At 30.5% G+C, this 19,416-nt stretch overlaps 1 protein-coding gene across 3 annotated transcripts in view; it reads right to left on the bottom strand.

The window, feature by feature from the left end:
- Positions 1–19,416, bottom strand: part of LOC129958100 (gamma-aminobutyric acid receptor subunit beta-like) — a 145,694-nt gene that overhangs the window by 102,983 nt on the left and 23,295 nt on the right. For 2 of the 3 annotated variants that reach the window (XM_056070289.1, XM_056070290.1), the window contains exons 2-3: positions 3,835–3,935; positions 3,664–3,731 (exon numbers count right to left, since the gene is read on the bottom strand). In XM_056070289.1, coding sequence (XP_055926264.1) covers positions 3,664–3,731; positions 3,835–3,935 — 169 coding nt within the window. The remainder of the gene's footprint in view (positions 1–3,663; positions 3,732–3,834; positions 3,936–19,416) is intronic. The other variant, XM_056070291.1, reaches the window with a different exon arrangement.

Genomic DNA, 19,416 nt, shown 5'->3' with positions numbered 1-19,416 from the left:
CCTAACCAAATCTTTCGAGTTTTGTACGAAAGAGGAAAACTGCTCCGAAACTTACCAGAAAGGAGAATGGATTTCGAACTATCTGATTTTCATCTGTTTGTGCCATTGAAAAGGTTCCTCGGCAGTCAGAAGCTTTTCTCTGATGATGGACTTAAACGGGTCAAACGACAGCATCTTTACTCGCAGCCAAAGGCGTCCTATGAGACCTAGACTTAAACTGATCCAGCGTCGGTACAAATGTTTAAACATGGCAGTTACGTCAAAAAGTAATAAATTGGAAATACAGTCTTTTCATATTCACATTCATTCATTGCATCTTTTATTATTGTATGCAAGATTATTTGCATTATTTATTGATACCCCTCGTATGTACTCTATGGATCTGCCCTTCCGAATGCACGTAAGTCAAAAACAAAATGATCTTAAGCGTTGAAATTTGGCATTTGGATTTAGCATCAGAATTGAAAATCCGTATCACTTGTCTGTCGATTTCTCTATTCATGTGTATGTTAAAGTGGTTGCCGAAAAATACATTAGGCAAAAAAAAAAAAAATGATATATGGTCTAGATATAAAAATTGTAAATCTGCATTAAAATTTCGATCCGATCAGGCAACAAGAAGAGGTCCAAAGTGACACTTGATTCGCTTTATGATATGACGAAATTAAGTACAGTATGACAATACTGTGGAAGCACATGAGAAATTCGAGGAGATAATACTTTTGCTACTTTACATGTTTGCTTATGTGGTCTTGTATGACACACTACTACTCTACGTTTAGTGCTTAATTAGTCAGTTTTATCAAACCTTCTGCCACATAAATGAAATTAATAAGCGTTAAATTGTTTAGAGGAATTTTGATATAATTTTTTGTTTTTTAAGCATTTGCTCACTTGATGACACATCGCCACTAATCATTATGTAGTACATTCTTTTGAAATAATACAACTATTTAACAAATAAACCTAAATTTCTGCAGTGGGAAAAAATGCGACTAGAACCCTAGATCCACTTTCATTCAGGAGCACTTTATATATAGAAATATTGAGGCTAAGTAGAATAAGCATGAATTTCTGCATTGATAAGCGATAAGTGGGATCTATATTTTACAAAATAAGTATTAGCTCACTAGAAGTTTAGCTTATTTTTATTTGCATAGGTCCTACTGAAATTTTCGCTTACTTTGTATTTGCAGATAATGAGTCATCCATTTCACAGTGTATCTCTTTAGATAATAATTGTCTAGAAATGTCTATAACGCTCTTTAGGCATCTAGCTAACTTCTGCCTTGGCGGGTTTATATATATAAGAATAATGAATGTAAACATGAATAATAATTTATAGAAACCCAAAATGTTTATGAATGCGCATATATAATAGTGCTGAGTTATTTCTTTGTTTATTTCGCTTAGGCATGTTTTTTTATTTTGTATTTATCATTTTTTTGTTGCTATTTTTTGGTTACCAACTGCATCAAACCGATTTTAATGATTAGTTTTAATTTGTGCACTCTTGAACATTTTGTAGTTATGAGACTGCAAGCTTTCCATTTTATTTGCATTTTTTATTCTGGATTGTAGCAAAAGTTGATAACCTGAGATCTGCTGATTTATAACACTCTCACTTAAGTTGTAAATGATTGCTTCTGTTTTCTTTCAGTATTATTTTCATTTTGTACTCGGCACCGCATTTACACAGAAATGAGGAATTCAGCGTTTTCGGAATCGAATTTCTTCATTCTTGAGAATGAGTAATTTTCTTTTATGTAATAATTCTATATACTTTTCATTATTTCAAGTCCTTTTTGTATTAATTGATCTTCATTTTATTTGTTTATTTAAATATGCTTATTTTATTGCTATGATTCTTTATTTTATGAATGTTTAGCCTTTTTTTTAACATTCCAAGCCTCAGTTATATTTGTGTACTGTTTAGATCAAGGCTATTTAAGAATTAGTTTTGATTTCAGGAATATTACGGATAGAATGGAATTCCTTGCAAGGAACAAAACTTTTAATGATACTATGCATTTATTTCCATCTCAAATGTATTACGGATAATATTTTTTTTAAACTTCCATAGCTTTCTGCGAATGTGCATAAGATTTTCTACTAGACCTCTTGTAAAATAATTTGTAATAGTCGTATCTGAGATATTGTTAACATGATATTTACAAGTCTAGACGAGTACGTCTTCTAGTTTCAATAGAATTAATGAACCTGTTTTTAATCAATCAAATGAATTTATACAGCGTAAGATGAACACTTATAGAGCAAAAATATTTCACAGCCACGTAATCACACTATATATAATCAGAGAGCAAGCACACTAAATAAATTAATAGGTGTTTCAGCTCATGATACATGCTTATAAGGTTTAAAATATGCATATAATAATGATACGTGCTTATAAGGTTTCAAATATGCATTTAAATGCATTGTAATAACCCAAACTTGGGATACTGTTTGAAATGTTATAATCTAACCAAAATAACGTCTTCGGCATTTTGTCCTTCTTTTTATGTATTTTTGCTTAATTTGACTTGTTTCTTGCTCGAAAAGATGGATTTTGATAATCAATTTTCCATTTTCTTCTTGATTTTTGAAATTTTGTATGCTTCTATATGTATTGATAATATATTATCAATGAAAATATATTATCTTAATATTTTCAAAATATAATTATCTGTTAATATATTAATGTAATTAAATTTTGATCCATGTGCCATCTATTAGTGAATTTGAGAAAAAAATTATTCAATATTCAACAATTTGTATTGTAATGAGTTATAAATCAAAGATTAATGAGTGTAAATAATTAAAATTTAAAAAATTCTACTTTTTCTAGTATTAATAAAAGTGTATTTTTAAGAGCCGCTTCTTTAAATTTATTTTGTAACTGTCAATGGTAGAATTTAGGAATAATTGTAAATAATGATTTAGTGCTTGATTCAATCAAAATCAAAATCAAAATTATGGAACAAAGAATATAAATCTATATTAATGATTAAAAAATAAATACTCTTTCTGCTGTAACTCAGCAGTAAACGTATATATTATGAAACAAACAAGTATTCAAATACCAAATAATTGCACCCAATATTGTTTTTATAATTTATTTTTTTCTAATTTTCTAGTTTATAGAGCAATTTATAATTAAATTTATTCAAATAGTTGTTAAAAATTTTGTAATAATTTCATGTTGAAGCAAAACACTCATACGCCCGTAAACTTAAAAAAAAAAAAAAAAAAAAAAAAAAAGAGAGAGAGAGAGAAATTGAATCCAAGCATTAGTGGTCATCTAAGAAATGCTTTGTTGATTTTTTAAAAACTTGTTTACTTTTTAAATGTTTGAAAAGAAATTACAAAGCATTATACAAAAAGAACCAAACACTGGTTGGAATTCTCTTTAAAAAAATAAAGACCACATGGTTAAATCCAGCAACAGACGCAGTTTTTCCTTAAAAAAATGCAATTTAAAACTACATCTTTAAATTTAGGAATAAGAGCGAAAAGAAGAAAATTTCTAAAACCATATCGCAGTATCAGAAAATAGCATTAAAATTTTCTGAAATTCAAAAAAGGTGTAAATATATCTCATTTAAGTTTTGAGACATACATTTACAAACATACTTGCTGAGAAAATATGCTTTTCATACCTACCATATTGACTTCAGATATTGCATCGAAACTTGCGATATGTAAATCCATTCCAACAAATAGTGGTTTCCCTGATAATAATATCCAAATTATTATAAAAATATAGCATTTTACAGAACTGACTGCAATTAATAAAAATTATTCTATTGGAAGAACTGTAATAAAAAAATGTACCTCCAAAATTTGGTCGAAGTCGAATGTCATAGTTGTCAAGAAGGTGCTTTAAAACATCCGTGATGTTTTCTAATTCTAAAGGTTTTGGAAAATGACAGGAACTGTAAATCAAATGCAAGAAAATATGAGTCAACTGATTTTTAATTACGAAATATTTTATGTACAGCCATAAAAATGTATCATTCATTCATAAAAAGTTCAATTAAAAAAATCATATTTAGATTATTATATGATCTCTTAAAGGGTGTCTCCAAAAAGGTGAACAGATATTTGTTTCTTAAAATATTGCTATTAAGCATGTTGCTGCAATTACAAAGTTTCATTAAATATGGGAGAACATTTTATGAAACAATTTTGGTTTCTGTAGTGGTTGATTATAAAAGGTTCTCAAAATTTTATTTTTTATACGACCCTATAGTGAAATAAACTGTCGTTTAGTAAAATGTTTCTCTTATACACATCTATAGGCACACCTGTTTTGATACTTCAATTTGAAAGATATGCTGCAAATTTTATTTTTTATACGACCCTATAGTGAAATAAACTGTCGTTTAGTAAAATGTTTCTCTTATACTCATCTATAGGCACACCTGTTTTGATACTTCAATTTGAAAGATATGCTGCAAATTTTATTTTTTATACGACCCTATAGTGAAATAAACTGTCGTTTAGTAAAATGTTTCTCTTATACTCATCTATAGGCACACCTGTTTTGATACTTCAATTTGAAAGATATGCTGCAAATTTTATTTTTTATACGACCCTATAGTGAAATAAACTGTCGTTTAGTAAAATGTTTCTCTTATACTCATCTATAGGCACACCTGTTTTGATACTTCAATTTGAAAGATATGCTGCAAATTTTATTTTTTATACGACCCTATAGTGAAATAAACTGTCGTTTAGTAAAATGTTTCTCTTATACTCATCTATAGGCACACCTGTTTTGATACTTCAATTTGAAAGATATGCTGCAAATTTTATTTTTTATACGACCCTATAGTGAAATAAACTGTCGTTTAGTAAAATGTTTCTCTTATACTCATCTATAGGCACACCTGTTTTGATACTTCAATTTGAAAGATATGCTGCAAATTTTATTTTTTATACGACCCTATAGTGAAATAAACTGTCGTTTAGTAAAATGTTTCTCTTATACTCATCTATAGGCACACCTGTTTTGATACTTCAATTTGAAAGATATGCTGCAAATTTTCGGCGTTGAGTATTTTTTTCTTCTGATATTTGAACGAGTCGTTCGTTGTATGTTCAGAGTTAATACACATATCATTATGCGTTATTAAGTGGATTAAAGTAGAGAATAATAATGTATTTATTAACTCGAATTCAATTTTTAAACATTGTCAAATAATGCATTCACTCAACTATTAACAGTATAAAAAGTGGCATTTTTCTAATAATATTTGGAAACAACAATTCATCACTTGTGGTATCAAGAGTTTTTTTGAATGAATTAATTTTTGGCAAAGAACTCCAGGAGGGGTGTATTACGCAAGAATACAGAAGAACGTAAGCAATCTATAAATAAAAGTGAAGATGTATTCTAGGAAGCAATCCAACAGGTTCTTGTAAGCCAATCTAACTGTCAGGGAATTTTATATTCAATCATCGTCTGACGTGTGATGAGAAAATGCATCGTGTATAAGCACTGCTAAAGGTCATCCATTAGATAAAATACGATTCCAAACTAATTGAATGTCACCAATCAGCGTGATGCTGGAGAAAATAGGCCAACCAAGAGGTTTCTGAAAATGCTACCCCACGCTTTCATAGAAAATTGCCACTGATGATGTAACTCTTACGATTATTATTACTCTTCCAACTCGATGAAAGCGACACTCAGATACCCAACTTTCTTTTCTCAGGAAAAAAAGATATCTGAAAAATGAGCCATTTATTAAAATCTAGACGTTGGTCATGGTGTGAGTGTAACTGTCCATGAATGCTATAGGATGCCACTAATTATATTCAAGTATTCTCAGCACTTGTTAGTTTTGAATGGGGAGTTCTGAACTAACTGTTCTTATACTTGCATGAGGGGGATTTGAAAAATAAATCAAAATAGAAATTTCCCTCATCTTCCCTACTCATGAGTAGAGAAATAAGGATCCTATACTTTGATATCTCTTAACTGTTTTGTAAGTGTATTTTCTAAAAAGGAAAAATATAAACGAACTTGTATTCTGGAAATGGGTTCGTAGGCATAAATCACCAGTATTTCAAAACGTTTCTTGTGACTGAAATACGTCATTCTATAGGCAAGTTTATTGTCAAGCAAACATTTTTTTTCTTTGTTCAGTATTGCGCTATTTGTCTATGTTCTCAAGTGTTTGTCTTTATAAAATCGGAACTGTCGATTTCTTAAAGTAAACTGTAGTCTATGTTAATAAAGTCTTTCCCTGATGACAAAAAATATTAGAATTTGACAAAGGATTGTTCCGATATATTTGAAAGACATTTATAAGGTAAACAATAAATTTTAGTGCCGTGGTAATTCTTGCCATGTATTGTCCATTATTTTGGCTGCCACATTAGGCAAAGCATCTGTAATCCTAACTTAGAGTCACCAATACCTTCAATTGCAAATACTCTGTTTTTTTGAAACCTTCAAATTGACATTGAACAATAATGGCCGATTTTAATGAACGGAATTGACGAAATTCTGCTAACTATTGCATGTCAAATCATTAGTTTTTCATTAATCGCGCAATCAGAAGGACTAAAAAGAAAACACGACTATTCCTTAGCAAACAATTTACAATGACTCATAATATTTTGTAATCGCCTTTCGGTCCATCCTATATTTCTTTCAAATTGTGATGATATTTGCATATGTTTTTTGTATTGAATTAATTTGCGTTTCTAAAATAAATGTCTCCGTCTTTCGAAATAAACATATCTCTCCAAAACAGAACTTAGCATGTGTACAGATGAACACTAGGAGGGCAGTAGAGGAATTGAATTTTTTTATCAATCTCCAGAGAAGTCAGCATAACTGCACACCTAATTGAATGAAATTTTTAATCAGAAGCATATGACGAAGAGCAATATTTAAGGAAGTAAATGTTTGTTTCATTTTTTGAAACTGTCTGGACGCTTAAAAGCATCAAAGTTTTAATAAAATTTATTTACTTTATTCCGGGATGAATGATGTAATAAAACATTTTACAAACTTAGCTGAATTCAACGGCCCCAAATTTGATTTTAACTATACTGCACCAAAGTATTATGAAGAATAAATGCATTAGTAATTTATTTTCTAGTCACAAGTAACACGAAATTCACCAAAATCTAGTAGGAAATATTCATGATAATAATATTTTCTATCTAAAAATGATTTTTGTAACTTTTGCAACCAGATGAGTCTGATACTCGGTTTTACTATACCAAATACAGGTTGATTGCACCTAATAGAACTGGTAACAGATGCTTTTTCTCTGGGAACGGAGTAGGTGCTGTGTCGATGTCTGTTTTTGAACTCGCGCCAAGACTAGTAGCTGATACTAATACGAGTCTGATTACAGGTTAAGGCCGCATCTTCGGAAATGATGATAATATGCCGGTGAGTCTGGTTTCAACATTGATAGACGGATGGGAAAAGATGGGGAGAATAAAGACTTTGTTGATAAGCTTAGAATACACAAAAATAGAGATTTCTGTATTGGGAGTAGTTCCATTATATGACATAAGGAATAGTATTCAGACGAAAGTACGTCATTTCTTGAGGAAGAATTTTTGTCTTTTCTTATTATTGGAAAGGTTTAGGCATGATTTGTGTACTTTTTAGAGGGCAGAATTATTGATGTTTGGAAAAGTTTTAAAAAAATACTAATAGTAATTTAAATAATTTAATAATGATTTCTTTAAAAAAGAAATATTTATTAATTTTTGGAATTCTTGATAATTTTGACGCCATCTGACCTTGGTAGTTATTCGAACGTCTTTATTGTCGAGTTGCACTCTGCTGTGGTGCTTGTAACAGCTATCAAGTTTTGTCTTTAATATGCTTTAGGACTTTTTAATCTACAACATTTGACAACACTAAAAGGGGTGTGGTTTACTTCAAAAGTTTGCTTAATTCAAGACATAAATGTATATTTCTCATTCTCCTTCACAAAATTCTTAACTAACAATCCCCTGATTCTCCGTAGCCAGTTTAGCTCCGAAATTCACTCCAAACAGCGTTCATTTCTTTTAGTTAGAAACAATGAACATATTATGGTTCTGTTGTTCTTTTGACATTTTAGCAACAATTCTGGTGTTACATTTATTGCTTTAATTTGCTATTTTTGCTTTGTCTACAACTACTACTCAAAAGATAGATGCAAAAAAAAGGCGTCTATCGTTTGGAACTACTTTGTTTTAAAAGATATTTGGTATAAAAGACATAAAAAAGAAAAGAAATCGCCCGTCTCACTATCTCTCATCTCATGCTGTTCATTTTAAGACTTCTGTTCTTCCCGCTGTTGCAAATTGTAACGTTGAAGATCCAGGCACGATCTGTCCTAATTTAAGTACGATCACAATGCTGATTCTGAAGTGCCAATTCTGAAATATTCTCATCCATGGCCTCCTTTGCTAGGAATACGACTAGCATCTCAACGAATATCACAAGACTTTGAAACAGATTTTGAAAAAATTCCTCTGCTAAAATATACAGAGGGATTATAATTAAAGTGACCCGATTCAAAACTATAGAGATCCCATTCTGGTTGACATACATTATTTAAACTTAATTCATGCCTTATACAGGCTATGAGGAAAAGAAAATTGCAAAAGTAATAGTTTCAATTTTGATCAAATGCCACTTTTCATGCAATATGGGAAGATTGTTATTCAAATTAGGAACGTTTAAAAATGCCCTTAATCACTGCAGTAAAATCATTTTTCATCATGCCTTCAGAGAAGAAAGACCGAAATTTACTGGTCAAGTTGTTTTATCAGAACTGCTGTAATGGTTTAACTGCACCGCGAGAATATCTACACTTTTAAATGACTTGTGAAAAGAGCCTGTGTCGAAGAATGGATTGGAAAGAATGATTATTACATGCGAAGAGACTGGGCAGTTGGGTGTGCTCCCAAGAAGAAAACGGAAACGGATTTTGGATGAAAGTGTAGATAAAATCGCTATTGCTGGGGTTGAAAGAGCGTCCAGTTTCCAGAATTCTTCAACAAGTGTATCAGGTGATTCGTCTCTTTCTTGGTTTAATGTAAGAAAGGTTTTGCGATCCTTTTTAAAATGGTATTCAAGGTTCAAGTGGTGCGAAAGCTGTACTCTCAAATATTCGGAACAATGCATTGATTTTTATAGCCATTTTCTGATCAGAATAGCTGTTGACAGTGCACCTTTGAACATTTTGTGGTCAGATGAGGCGCATTTTAACCTAACAGAACAGTGAATACTCAGAATATGAGATACTATATGTCCTAAGGTTGAGCATGAACAGCCTCTACATGCTGATTACATAACTGGATGGTGTAGTTGTATTGTGAATTTCATTCATGACCTCTTTTTTCTCTGGGACAAACAGTCGTCAAGTGTCTAAAAGGCGTTCCGTCATCGGTGTCCAATTACTGCGAACTTATATGGGAACAAGTAATTCCCACCTCACAAGAATGCGGATGTTCTGAGTCTGCTTCCTTCAGGCAAGAAATGCAATACCCATATCGCATAATAATTGAAGAAATTAGATGTGTAAGATTTTGATGTGTTCCCTTTGGAGATGATCGGGTAATTTCGAGTCATTTTCTGACTGCATGATCCCGTCGCTCTCCAAACTTTAATCTGTTTTTTCTGCTTGTAGGACTTCTTAAAAAAACTGTATCTATGGAGAAAGCATACAGACTCGTAACTCGAAAGCAAGAATAACACGTCATGTTATAACAATTCACCTAGAAAACTTCGCGTCGCTATTGGACACGTTTTGTAAACGAGATTGATGCAAAGGGAATGTACAATCGCCGGAAAAAAGGATCCACCCAGATATATTTTGCAATCCATGTGAAATTATTCTATGTGAAAACTAAAGTACCATTTTAAAGGCAGTAATGAATACTAAAAGATGCTGTGACTAAAATGTCCGTAAGGGCTTGTCTACATATTTAAAATCGAATTAATTTCCTATGGCAACACCCTTTTTTGATGCCATGAAAAGATTAACTAATTGAAAAGATTAACTAATGAAAAGATCAACTAATTGCATAACCGCCCTCTAAATGTTCATTCATATCTTAAGTTTTCATTATTGTAGCATTTTTTTTTTTAAGCTGTTAGTCATCACATATTTTGCTGCTGCTTGTACGAATAGAGATCTGAAAGGAGATATAATTATATATAATTATACGAATGATTATATATATATATAATTCTGAGATTAATTATTCCATGGGATGTCTTTTAGAAATAACCAGTTTCATGATCAAAAATTTACATTAAGACTTATTAGACATACTTAAGCATAACAAAGTTAATTTAATTAAAGTTTCATAGAAATGGAGAAATAAAATCAATAAAAAGAATTGCAATTCGTAATAATACATTTAAATGTAATTTACTAAAAACAACAATTATTCTTAAATTTTTGTGAGTAGAAATACGTTTAATTTTTGCATTCATTCTTAAAAGTTTGAAATTCTTTTCAAAAGAATATAAAAAATCATTCATTAATTCATAAATGAATTATTTTTCCATTTCCTTTGATCCGCTTCTGCTCTTCAATGAAATATTAAGAAAATAATTTTATCCGGATAAAAATAGGGGCAAATTAAAATATTAATCAATACTTTTGAATGATTCAAATTATTTGAAATTCTTCGTTTTCTCACATGCGTAAGGAATAAATATATTTTGTATCCAAAATATTAGCACTAAATGAGTTATTTCATAATGCTTTGATGCCCGAATTTATTATTCCATTTAAGATTATATACAACATTATAATAATTATAATTAAGGCAGATTAATCTTATGAAATTTGAGATTTGTATAAAAAATATTGAGCACTTAAACACCTAAATTAAACACAAATGGCACTTTTCTGTTACAAAATATAGAGTTTGTTACGCATTAGTTATAAAGAGAAATAATTCGTCAGAATGTTCGTAAAATTAAATAACTAAATCAGAAAAATTATTTAATAAAAAATAAAATGTCAATTTTTAGGTCATTTTTTGTACTGTGTAAGTGAGCAGGTAAAAATTCTAGCTTTCCCAGGGACAGAAACTGCTGTCCATATTCAAAAGTAGCGACTATTAATAAAATAGTATGGAAATGGTAAGCCTTCTGCTGACATTTTTTATTTAGTATTCTTGTTTGCCAAAGATTTCAATGCCATGTATACTGAATAGATGCGTTTAATGGATGTGAAAAGCAAATTGCAGAACATTTCAGTAAAAGCTTATATATATTTTCAATTTCCATTATTGCAGCACTCTTTTATGTTGTAACTCATCACATATCTTGCTGTTTCTTATATGAATAGAAATTTAAAAAAGAGGTGTAGTTATAAGAAAAATTATATATAATTACAAAACTAATTATATGTAATTATAAGAATAATTATATATAGAGATAATTATATAGAGAGATAATTATAAAAATAATTGTTCCTTCTTCAAAAAGTAACCAGCTTAATAATCGAAAATTTATATTAGAATCTATTTGCTTCAACAGAACAAACTTAATTTAATTCAAGTGGCATTGAAAAATTTAGTATTCATCAATCAACTGTATTAAATGGAGAAATATAATCAATAATGTATTTATACAATGTAATTTACTAAAAATAACAATTATTTTAAAAAATTTAAGAATATATATACGTTGAGTTTTTGCATTAATTATTAAAAGTTTTCAAAAAAATATCCAAAGAAATCTTTAATTTGTAAACTATTGAAAAGTATTGTTTTGCAGTTTCCGTTTCTGCTCTTCATTTCAATATTCGGAAGAAAATGGCTTATGGTTCTGAATAGTGGTCATTGTAAAATTATTTTCAATTCTTCGTAGGGAAGACATATTTTGCATCCAAAAGTTGAGGCCTGATTTCATTTGTGATTATATACAATAACTAGCCGCCTTTGGCGACCAGCCGGTTCACCAATCTTAATGTTCGTTAAAATTTTAATCATTAAATATTTTATGCAATTCCAACTTTAATAGATTCTTCAGCAAAATATTTTAAAACTTCAAATTTTGATAGTCATATAATTCACTCATAATATTATAAAGGCCTTCAGTCATAACGTAATATGTATCTCTCTAATTTTCTGTTACCCCTCGTAGAATGTATGCTTTAAATTAAAGTGTAAATGATTAATCTGCAATTAATATCATAATATTTTTTACTGACACAAAGCATTTTTTTTAATAATATAATACTGATAATAGAGTCACTGAGCGTTTAAACTTTATGGGCACTAAAGAATATCTTTCTTAATTTATGTAATATCTCCAGAATTTGTCAACAAAATTTTCTCAGATTCATCATGAACAGATCGATTCATTAACAATGTTTCATTTTAAATGCATCAAACACTAAGAAAATAAAATGAATCCTTTAAAATAATCGGTCTAAAACAGGTTTAAAAAAACTACATAAAAAACGATGTACTTAAAACTATAAGCATATACAAAAAATATATAACTAACATCAATAAAATTTACTTACAAAAGCATACAACTAACCTAAAAGTAATTTAAATCGTCCGTTGATAATGGTTGCCATGCCAACAATCAGAACACAGTGCGCATGCATGAATTTTCTTCGCCTTTTACGGTAACGCAAATGCGTGAATTTTTCTACGCCAGTTGGGGTAACGCTATGCAGATTATACATTTTTAATTTCCTTTATTCTGTGTTATTTTAATTCAAAAGTACTTCAGAATGAATCTGAAACATGGATTAATTAACAATGTTTAATTTTAAATGCATGAAACATTAAGAAAATAAACAGAATCGTTTGAAATAATCCGCCGAAAAATGTTAACCCTAGCCTCATTACTGTTGGGAGAAAAAAATAGCTGAAGCCTTACTCATTTGGCGGTGGGGAAAATGGAAGATTTTTTTGGCGGAAAAGTTGGCGGTGGGGAAAATGGAAGTTTTTTTTGGCGGGAAAGTTAGTTTTTAATTAATAATTAAAATTAAAATTTCAAAAAAGGGACCCCAGGTGCACATTCCCGACCTCTAAGGTATACATGTACCAAATTTGGTAGCTGTATGTCAAATGACCTGGCCTGTAGAGCGCCAACACACACACACGCACACACACACACACACACACACACACACACATTGAGCTTTATTATAAGTATAGATTATAATCACGGCAGATTAATCTTATAAAATTTGTGACTTTTGAAAGAAATATTGTGCACTTAAACACAGATGGCCCTTTTCTAGTTTGCAAATATGGTGTTCATTATTCATAAATTATTAAGAGAAATAATCCGTTAGAATGCTTATAAAATTAAATATTTAAATCCTGCAATTTATTTATTACAAAATAAAATACCCATTTTTCTGTGTTACATTTTATACGTGACATTTTATGAGCTGAAGAATAAAAATTCTTTCTTATTACAAGGATAGAGACTATCACCCACATTTAAAAATAGCGATTGTTAATAAAATGTCATGACAATAGAATTTTTTTTACTCAGATTTTATGTTTTTTACCTCAGAGGAAATATATTTTTATAATACAAAAATGTAGAAAATGATATTTATTTCAAAGAATGCGTGATCAGCCGCATAAAAACCTGTTGATATTTTGAAATATGTGAATGCGTTGTTTTAGGAGCAATATAGGAAGCTGAATATAAAGGGAAAATGACTCGTAGGAATGAGCTGAAATTTTGCATGTCCTCAGAAAATGGTCTGGTCTTCCGATTTATGCTAAAATTTAAGCATGTTTCAATTTAAAAATTTATTCACATATTCAAAATTACGTTAAATATGTATGCAAAATGGGTAGAATATCTTCTTGATAAAAAGAGTTTAGCTCAATAGTTTTAAGATATGAATAAAAGTTCCAAATTTAATATTAATGATAAAAATAGGTGTTGCTATTGGAAATTGTGCTCTTATTTCTATATATAGACAGCCTCTTACGAAATGTTTAATTAAAAAACCTTTATTAGTACGTTAAGCACTTTCAAATGACACCTTTTTTATGTTTGTATGATGAACGATGCTAGAATAAAGCTGGGTGGCTCTTTTTCTTTTGTTTGTTTTCACGACTGTACATTGAACATGTGATGTGGTTAAGTAAAGTTTTGTGCTTGAAGTGTGCATTTCTTGTCCTTTATGGGTCGTTTTTTCATCTCATGCCAAAATTTGAATGATAACTTTTTATTTCAGGTTTCTTTCTTCCATGGTCTGAGTAAAGCATACCAAGTTTTTACCAAAACATTCTTTACACAAGTCTGAGTAGGGCCATTTAATTATAACTACATTATATACAGGGTGTTGCCGGATTCGACCGACAAATTCAGAGGGGTGATAGTAGGCATCAAGAGGATAAAGATTCACCCAACAACATGGGGTCCCAAACAACGTTTAATTGGTGAAAATCATAAAAATATAGAGAGTCGGAGGACGGTTGGAAATTATAAAAAATTAATCAAAAAATAACAAATGGTGTTCCAACTATGAATTTTTTTAAGTAAAAGCACATTCTTAAAAGTTTTTTTTTTTTTTTTTTTTTTTTTTTTTTGCATGCTGATAACGGGCGGACTTGATGATCTAGGGGGTCGTAAATGACTAAAAACGAGAAAAAACTTTAGAGCCCATATTTGCAAAAATATTAAAACTTGAAGAAAAATGAAAGCTTGAAAATGTAAGGAATTTAATATTCTATAATTTGATATAAGTGTGTAGTGTGAGAGCTGGGGAGTTTTAAAGATATTTAAGAAAAACTAAAATGGGAACCAGGGAACATCGCTGCAAAATCAGTACCGATGTTCGCAGAGAGTCTTGTCAAATTTAAATACAAATTCAGAGCATGGATAATAGTCATTAAATAGATGAAAAATTTCCAGAAAACATAGGGTCGCAGGTAACATTTTTCAATGAAAATTGCAAATCGGATGGAGTTCGCAGTCTGGAGGTTGATGCCACACAGGAAGATACACACTTTTCTGCTAGAGTTTTATTCCCAGATGAACCCTGCTTTAGGAGATAAGGTATCTTCAACCCGCACAATGCGAATATTTGGTCATTCGAAAATCCCCACGTCACTATCTCGTCGAATGTACAACACAAGTTTGATATTAACGCTGGGCAGAATCATCTATTTGGACTTATCTTTTGATCGAATGCCTCAGCGGCAAAAAGTACCTTGTTTTCTTCCAGCACGTTCCTCCGAATTTGCTGTAGGGAACATCGACAATTGTACTCCAGAAAATTTGGTTAATGCATGATGCAGCACCAGCATATATTAGTTACATTCGTGAAATTTGACTTGTTTGCGAATGAAGTATAACGACCATCAATTCTACAATGCTCATTAATGAATACTTGCTCGGTGCTTTTATTTTTCTCGAACGCATGAAAAATTTACATACGAGAAGGCTTCTTCTCGATTACCTTGTTCCTAGCATAGGGCCATTCTTTTCGCCAGATTCATTGTCTTTTCGACGTCTGCTTTTGCGATTTTCACTGAATAAACGTTACCCATGACCCTGTTTTCTGGTAATTTTTCATCAAATTAATGCTTATTATTCTTGCTCTGAATTTGCCTTAATTTGACAACGCTTTCTGCGAACATCGGTACTGATGTTGCAGCGATGTTTTCTGGTTGCCTTTTTAGTTTTTGCTGAATATCTTTAAAAGTCCCCAGTTCTGACACTGCACGCATATAGCAAATTATAGAATATAAAATTCCTTACATTTTCAAGCTTTTATTTTTCTTCAAGTTTTAATATTTTTACAAATATTGGTTCTAAACTACTTTTTCGTTTTCAGTCATTTACCACCCTCTAGATCATCAAATCCGCATGTTACCAGCATAAAAAAAGCCTTTAAGAATGTGCTCATAGTTGAAATACCATTTGTTATTTTTTTTATAAATTTTTTTACAGTTTCCAACAGTTCTCCGACTCTATATTTTTGCGATTTTCACCAATTAAACGTCATTTGCGACTCCATGTTCTATGGAGATTCTTTATTCTCTTGATGCCTACTATCACCCCCCTGAATTTGTCGAATGAATTCGGCAACATCCTATATAAGTGTAATGATATTTTAAAATCTAAATTAAACTCTAATTTAAAATTTTTTATCTTAATTTAGCCCATATTAACTTAATTATAAAATGTTTTTTTTTCTTATTTCCTGATCCGATTCCACCATTATTTAATTAATGTAAAAGAAGATCTATAAAATTGCTAAAAATTAGCACATTCCGAGTGAAGGGATAATAATTTGTTGATCTAGGACATTCTTTTAAAAAATTCCTATAATTCCCTTACCTAAATAGACACGTGTAAAGAAATATCCATCAGAATCTCACAGTATATAAGCATCGGAATAAATATTTCTGACCCTTTTTCGCTCTATTCTGCTCTTGTATCGCTTGTGAACGGACCTGTTTTGTCTGCGCTCTCTGTTCATAAATTATGCCTCCCGGGATGGAATAAAAGCGAAGTTTGAAAACTCAATAGTGTCTCCTCTCTCTTCGGCCTCTGCTCAAAAATTATGTGTTTATATATATATATATATATATATATATATATTAAAGAAATCAGTATAAATATTGTAGAATATCAGTTCATCAGTTTGTAAAAACGTTTCTCCTGAAGAGCAAATAATATTCCGCTCACTGCAATGCCGATATTTTTCTGATGGTATTCAACTGCACTTTTTATATAAGTTTCCTTATATGAGATTATAAAAAAAATTATCATGATTCATGCATGCACATATCAAATTTATTTACTAAAAATATTCATTTTTCCTTGAATATTTATAAAATTGATTTTATATTTTGATACAATATTTTATTAATATTTTCCACATTATGTTAGTTGCGAGTCATTTGGTGAAAACTCTACATTTTGCAAGTAAAAGACTTTCTGAAGAATTTGTTAAACATTGAAAAAAACTGAAATCTTCCCGAAAATACGTCCCATTTTCCAAAAATGTGTATAAGTCTTGCCTGCAACAAAAAAAAAAAAAAAAAAAAAAAAACTATTGTTGACAGTTTCAAATCTTTATTGGCTTTTTGTGCAACATGAGTCAAAATTCTTTTTTTTTTTTTTTTTCTTTTTCTTTGTTAATATCTGGTCGACCCTTAAACAAGTGACCGAATCTTCGCTGTAAAATGTGAGATAAAGTACAAATTATATATAAAAAATAATTTCAAACTGACTACGTTCTTAAGCTAATTTCCTCGCTCCAACTCTGCCTTCACTGTAACTTTAACTTAGGAGTTCACCGTTCGCTGTCGCCATGGTTTGGACAAAGAAATATTGACAAAAACTGATGTTAAACCCTTCTTATTCACTGCCTTTCAAGAAAACCATTTCTCAAATGCTCCTTCCATCCGCGTATGAAGAAGAATTGCACAAATTAAAAGGAAAATAATCGAATAATCTAAAAGTGTCAATTTCATAATATGTATTGACTGCTGGAATTCTTCTAATGGAGACATCTCTACGGCGGCGTTTACGCATTGTATAAATAATGGCATGGGACTAAATTCAAATGTCATGGGATATTTTCTATTTACAGAAAATCACGCCAGCGTAAATCTTGCAGAATACCTTCAAAAAGTGGCAGACGAGAGGGATATTAAGGATATAATTGCGTTTTGCATTTCGAACAATGCTGTAAATATTACAAGTCATCAAAGTGATATTACAATGAAGGCATTTTAGCTGCTAGATACACATATTCAACTTAACAATTAAAAATGTGTTGCAACAGATGATAACCTCAGAGCATAGTAAAAAAATATAAAACCGGTTGCGATTCACTACAAAAGTAGCACAAAATTGAGTCATAAATTGATAGAAATTGATAAACAAATTCAATTACAACTGAAAGAATTTATTAATGACGTCGCTACAAGGTGGAACTCTATGTTTGACTTTCTGATGAGTTTTGCTGCACTGCATGGGTTTTATTACAATGTGAATAGAAACGACAATTTCCATATTGAATAAAGACAAAGTCATAACTCCTCCCAGTAATCATTCAAAAACTCAAAATACTTTGGCTACTTATGAAAGAATTTTATGATTGAAAAAAAAAATGTCAGCCTTATGTAGTAGGATCGTTATCCAGGCAAACAGGTGGATTTGAAAACCAAGCAGAAGAATTGAAAAAATGCAATCAACTTATTAAATGATGGCATCAAATTGTAAATTTATTACAAATTTTGAATTTAGGTAAGGGTTTTCTCTTTATTGTAATACGAAGTATAATAGTAAACGCGAGTTATTGTGTAAGTATAAAGAAAGGAGAATATTTTTGCTGGTCTGTTAAAAGTCTGCTAGTCTAAAGGTCTTTTGTAAGGTCAAAAAATACGTTTTTTTTTTTTTTTTTAATATGAGAACTTGACCAAAATTCTACTATCCTTGATTGATTTTGTATTCTTATTTCGCTTTTTATACAAAATTATGAAGAAAGCTGCTTCTATAAAGAAGAATACAGCTCTCTTATGGGGCGTTTCATCTTCTTTCTTCAATTTGAAGAGAATAAAGTACCCAAAGCAAATCTTTTGTTTCCTCCAAAAGAGGAGAATTCTACTAAAATCTGATGTCTGAATACGGAAATTCAAGCTTCAGTACTGGATATTCCAAGCGTCGTCGTTTCGAGTCGGACTGTCTAAACAAGGCAGAAGTCGAAACCAATAATCTGCATGTTTTCATGAATAAGAAGCATAATGTTTTTTCCTGATGAACGATGAATAGAACAGAGGATTCCATATAAAGACATTTACAAAAAACAAAATTCGGTTCTCTGTAATTAAACAAAAGCCTCATTTTTACTTCTGTGTGTGAAGTCTAAAAAAAGAAATTCACCTTTGGGACTTCAAGAAAAACATTTTTTTTTTTTTTTTTTTTTTAAATTTCGGCCTAGCTGATTATGGAAATGAACCGAGGACTAAATTTGCAAATTTTGAAGGGAATTTAGCAGTGGGAAGTCTGTTCGTTTCTCCATCCACCTGGATTATCCAACTCTATGCAATTTATTTTCTTTGTATCTAATTAAAAAACAGGTGAGATCAACGATATTTGATATGTGATTTTGAAATGAAAATTGCAATTCTAATCAAAGTTCATCTATAGAAAGAGACTGAAATGTTCCCCTCAGTTCATTACGAAGTTTAATATAAAACGCGTATTGTATGCAAGAAAATAGAAGAAAGAACATTCCTTGTGGTTTATGCAGGTTCATAAGCAAGTCACTGAAGATATCTAATCTCCAACACTAAGTTTAGTTGTGTTGTTATTCATCAATTTTTATAAAAGAATAAGTGAGAAGTGAATTACAATTTGAATAAGTGATTGAAAACAATCGTTCTTTTTCATAAAATATTTTATTCCTGCTCTACAAA

Source organism: Argiope bruennichi, chromosome X1, assembly GCF_947563725.1.
Source record: "Argiope bruennichi chromosome X1, qqArgBrue1.1, whole genome shotgun sequence".
NCBI lineage: Eukaryota > Metazoa > Arthropoda > Arachnida > Araneae > Araneidae > Argiope > Argiope bruennichi.
The sequence above is the reverse complement of the archived record's forward strand: the minus strand, read 5'-3'. Positions and strand labels throughout refer to the sequence as shown.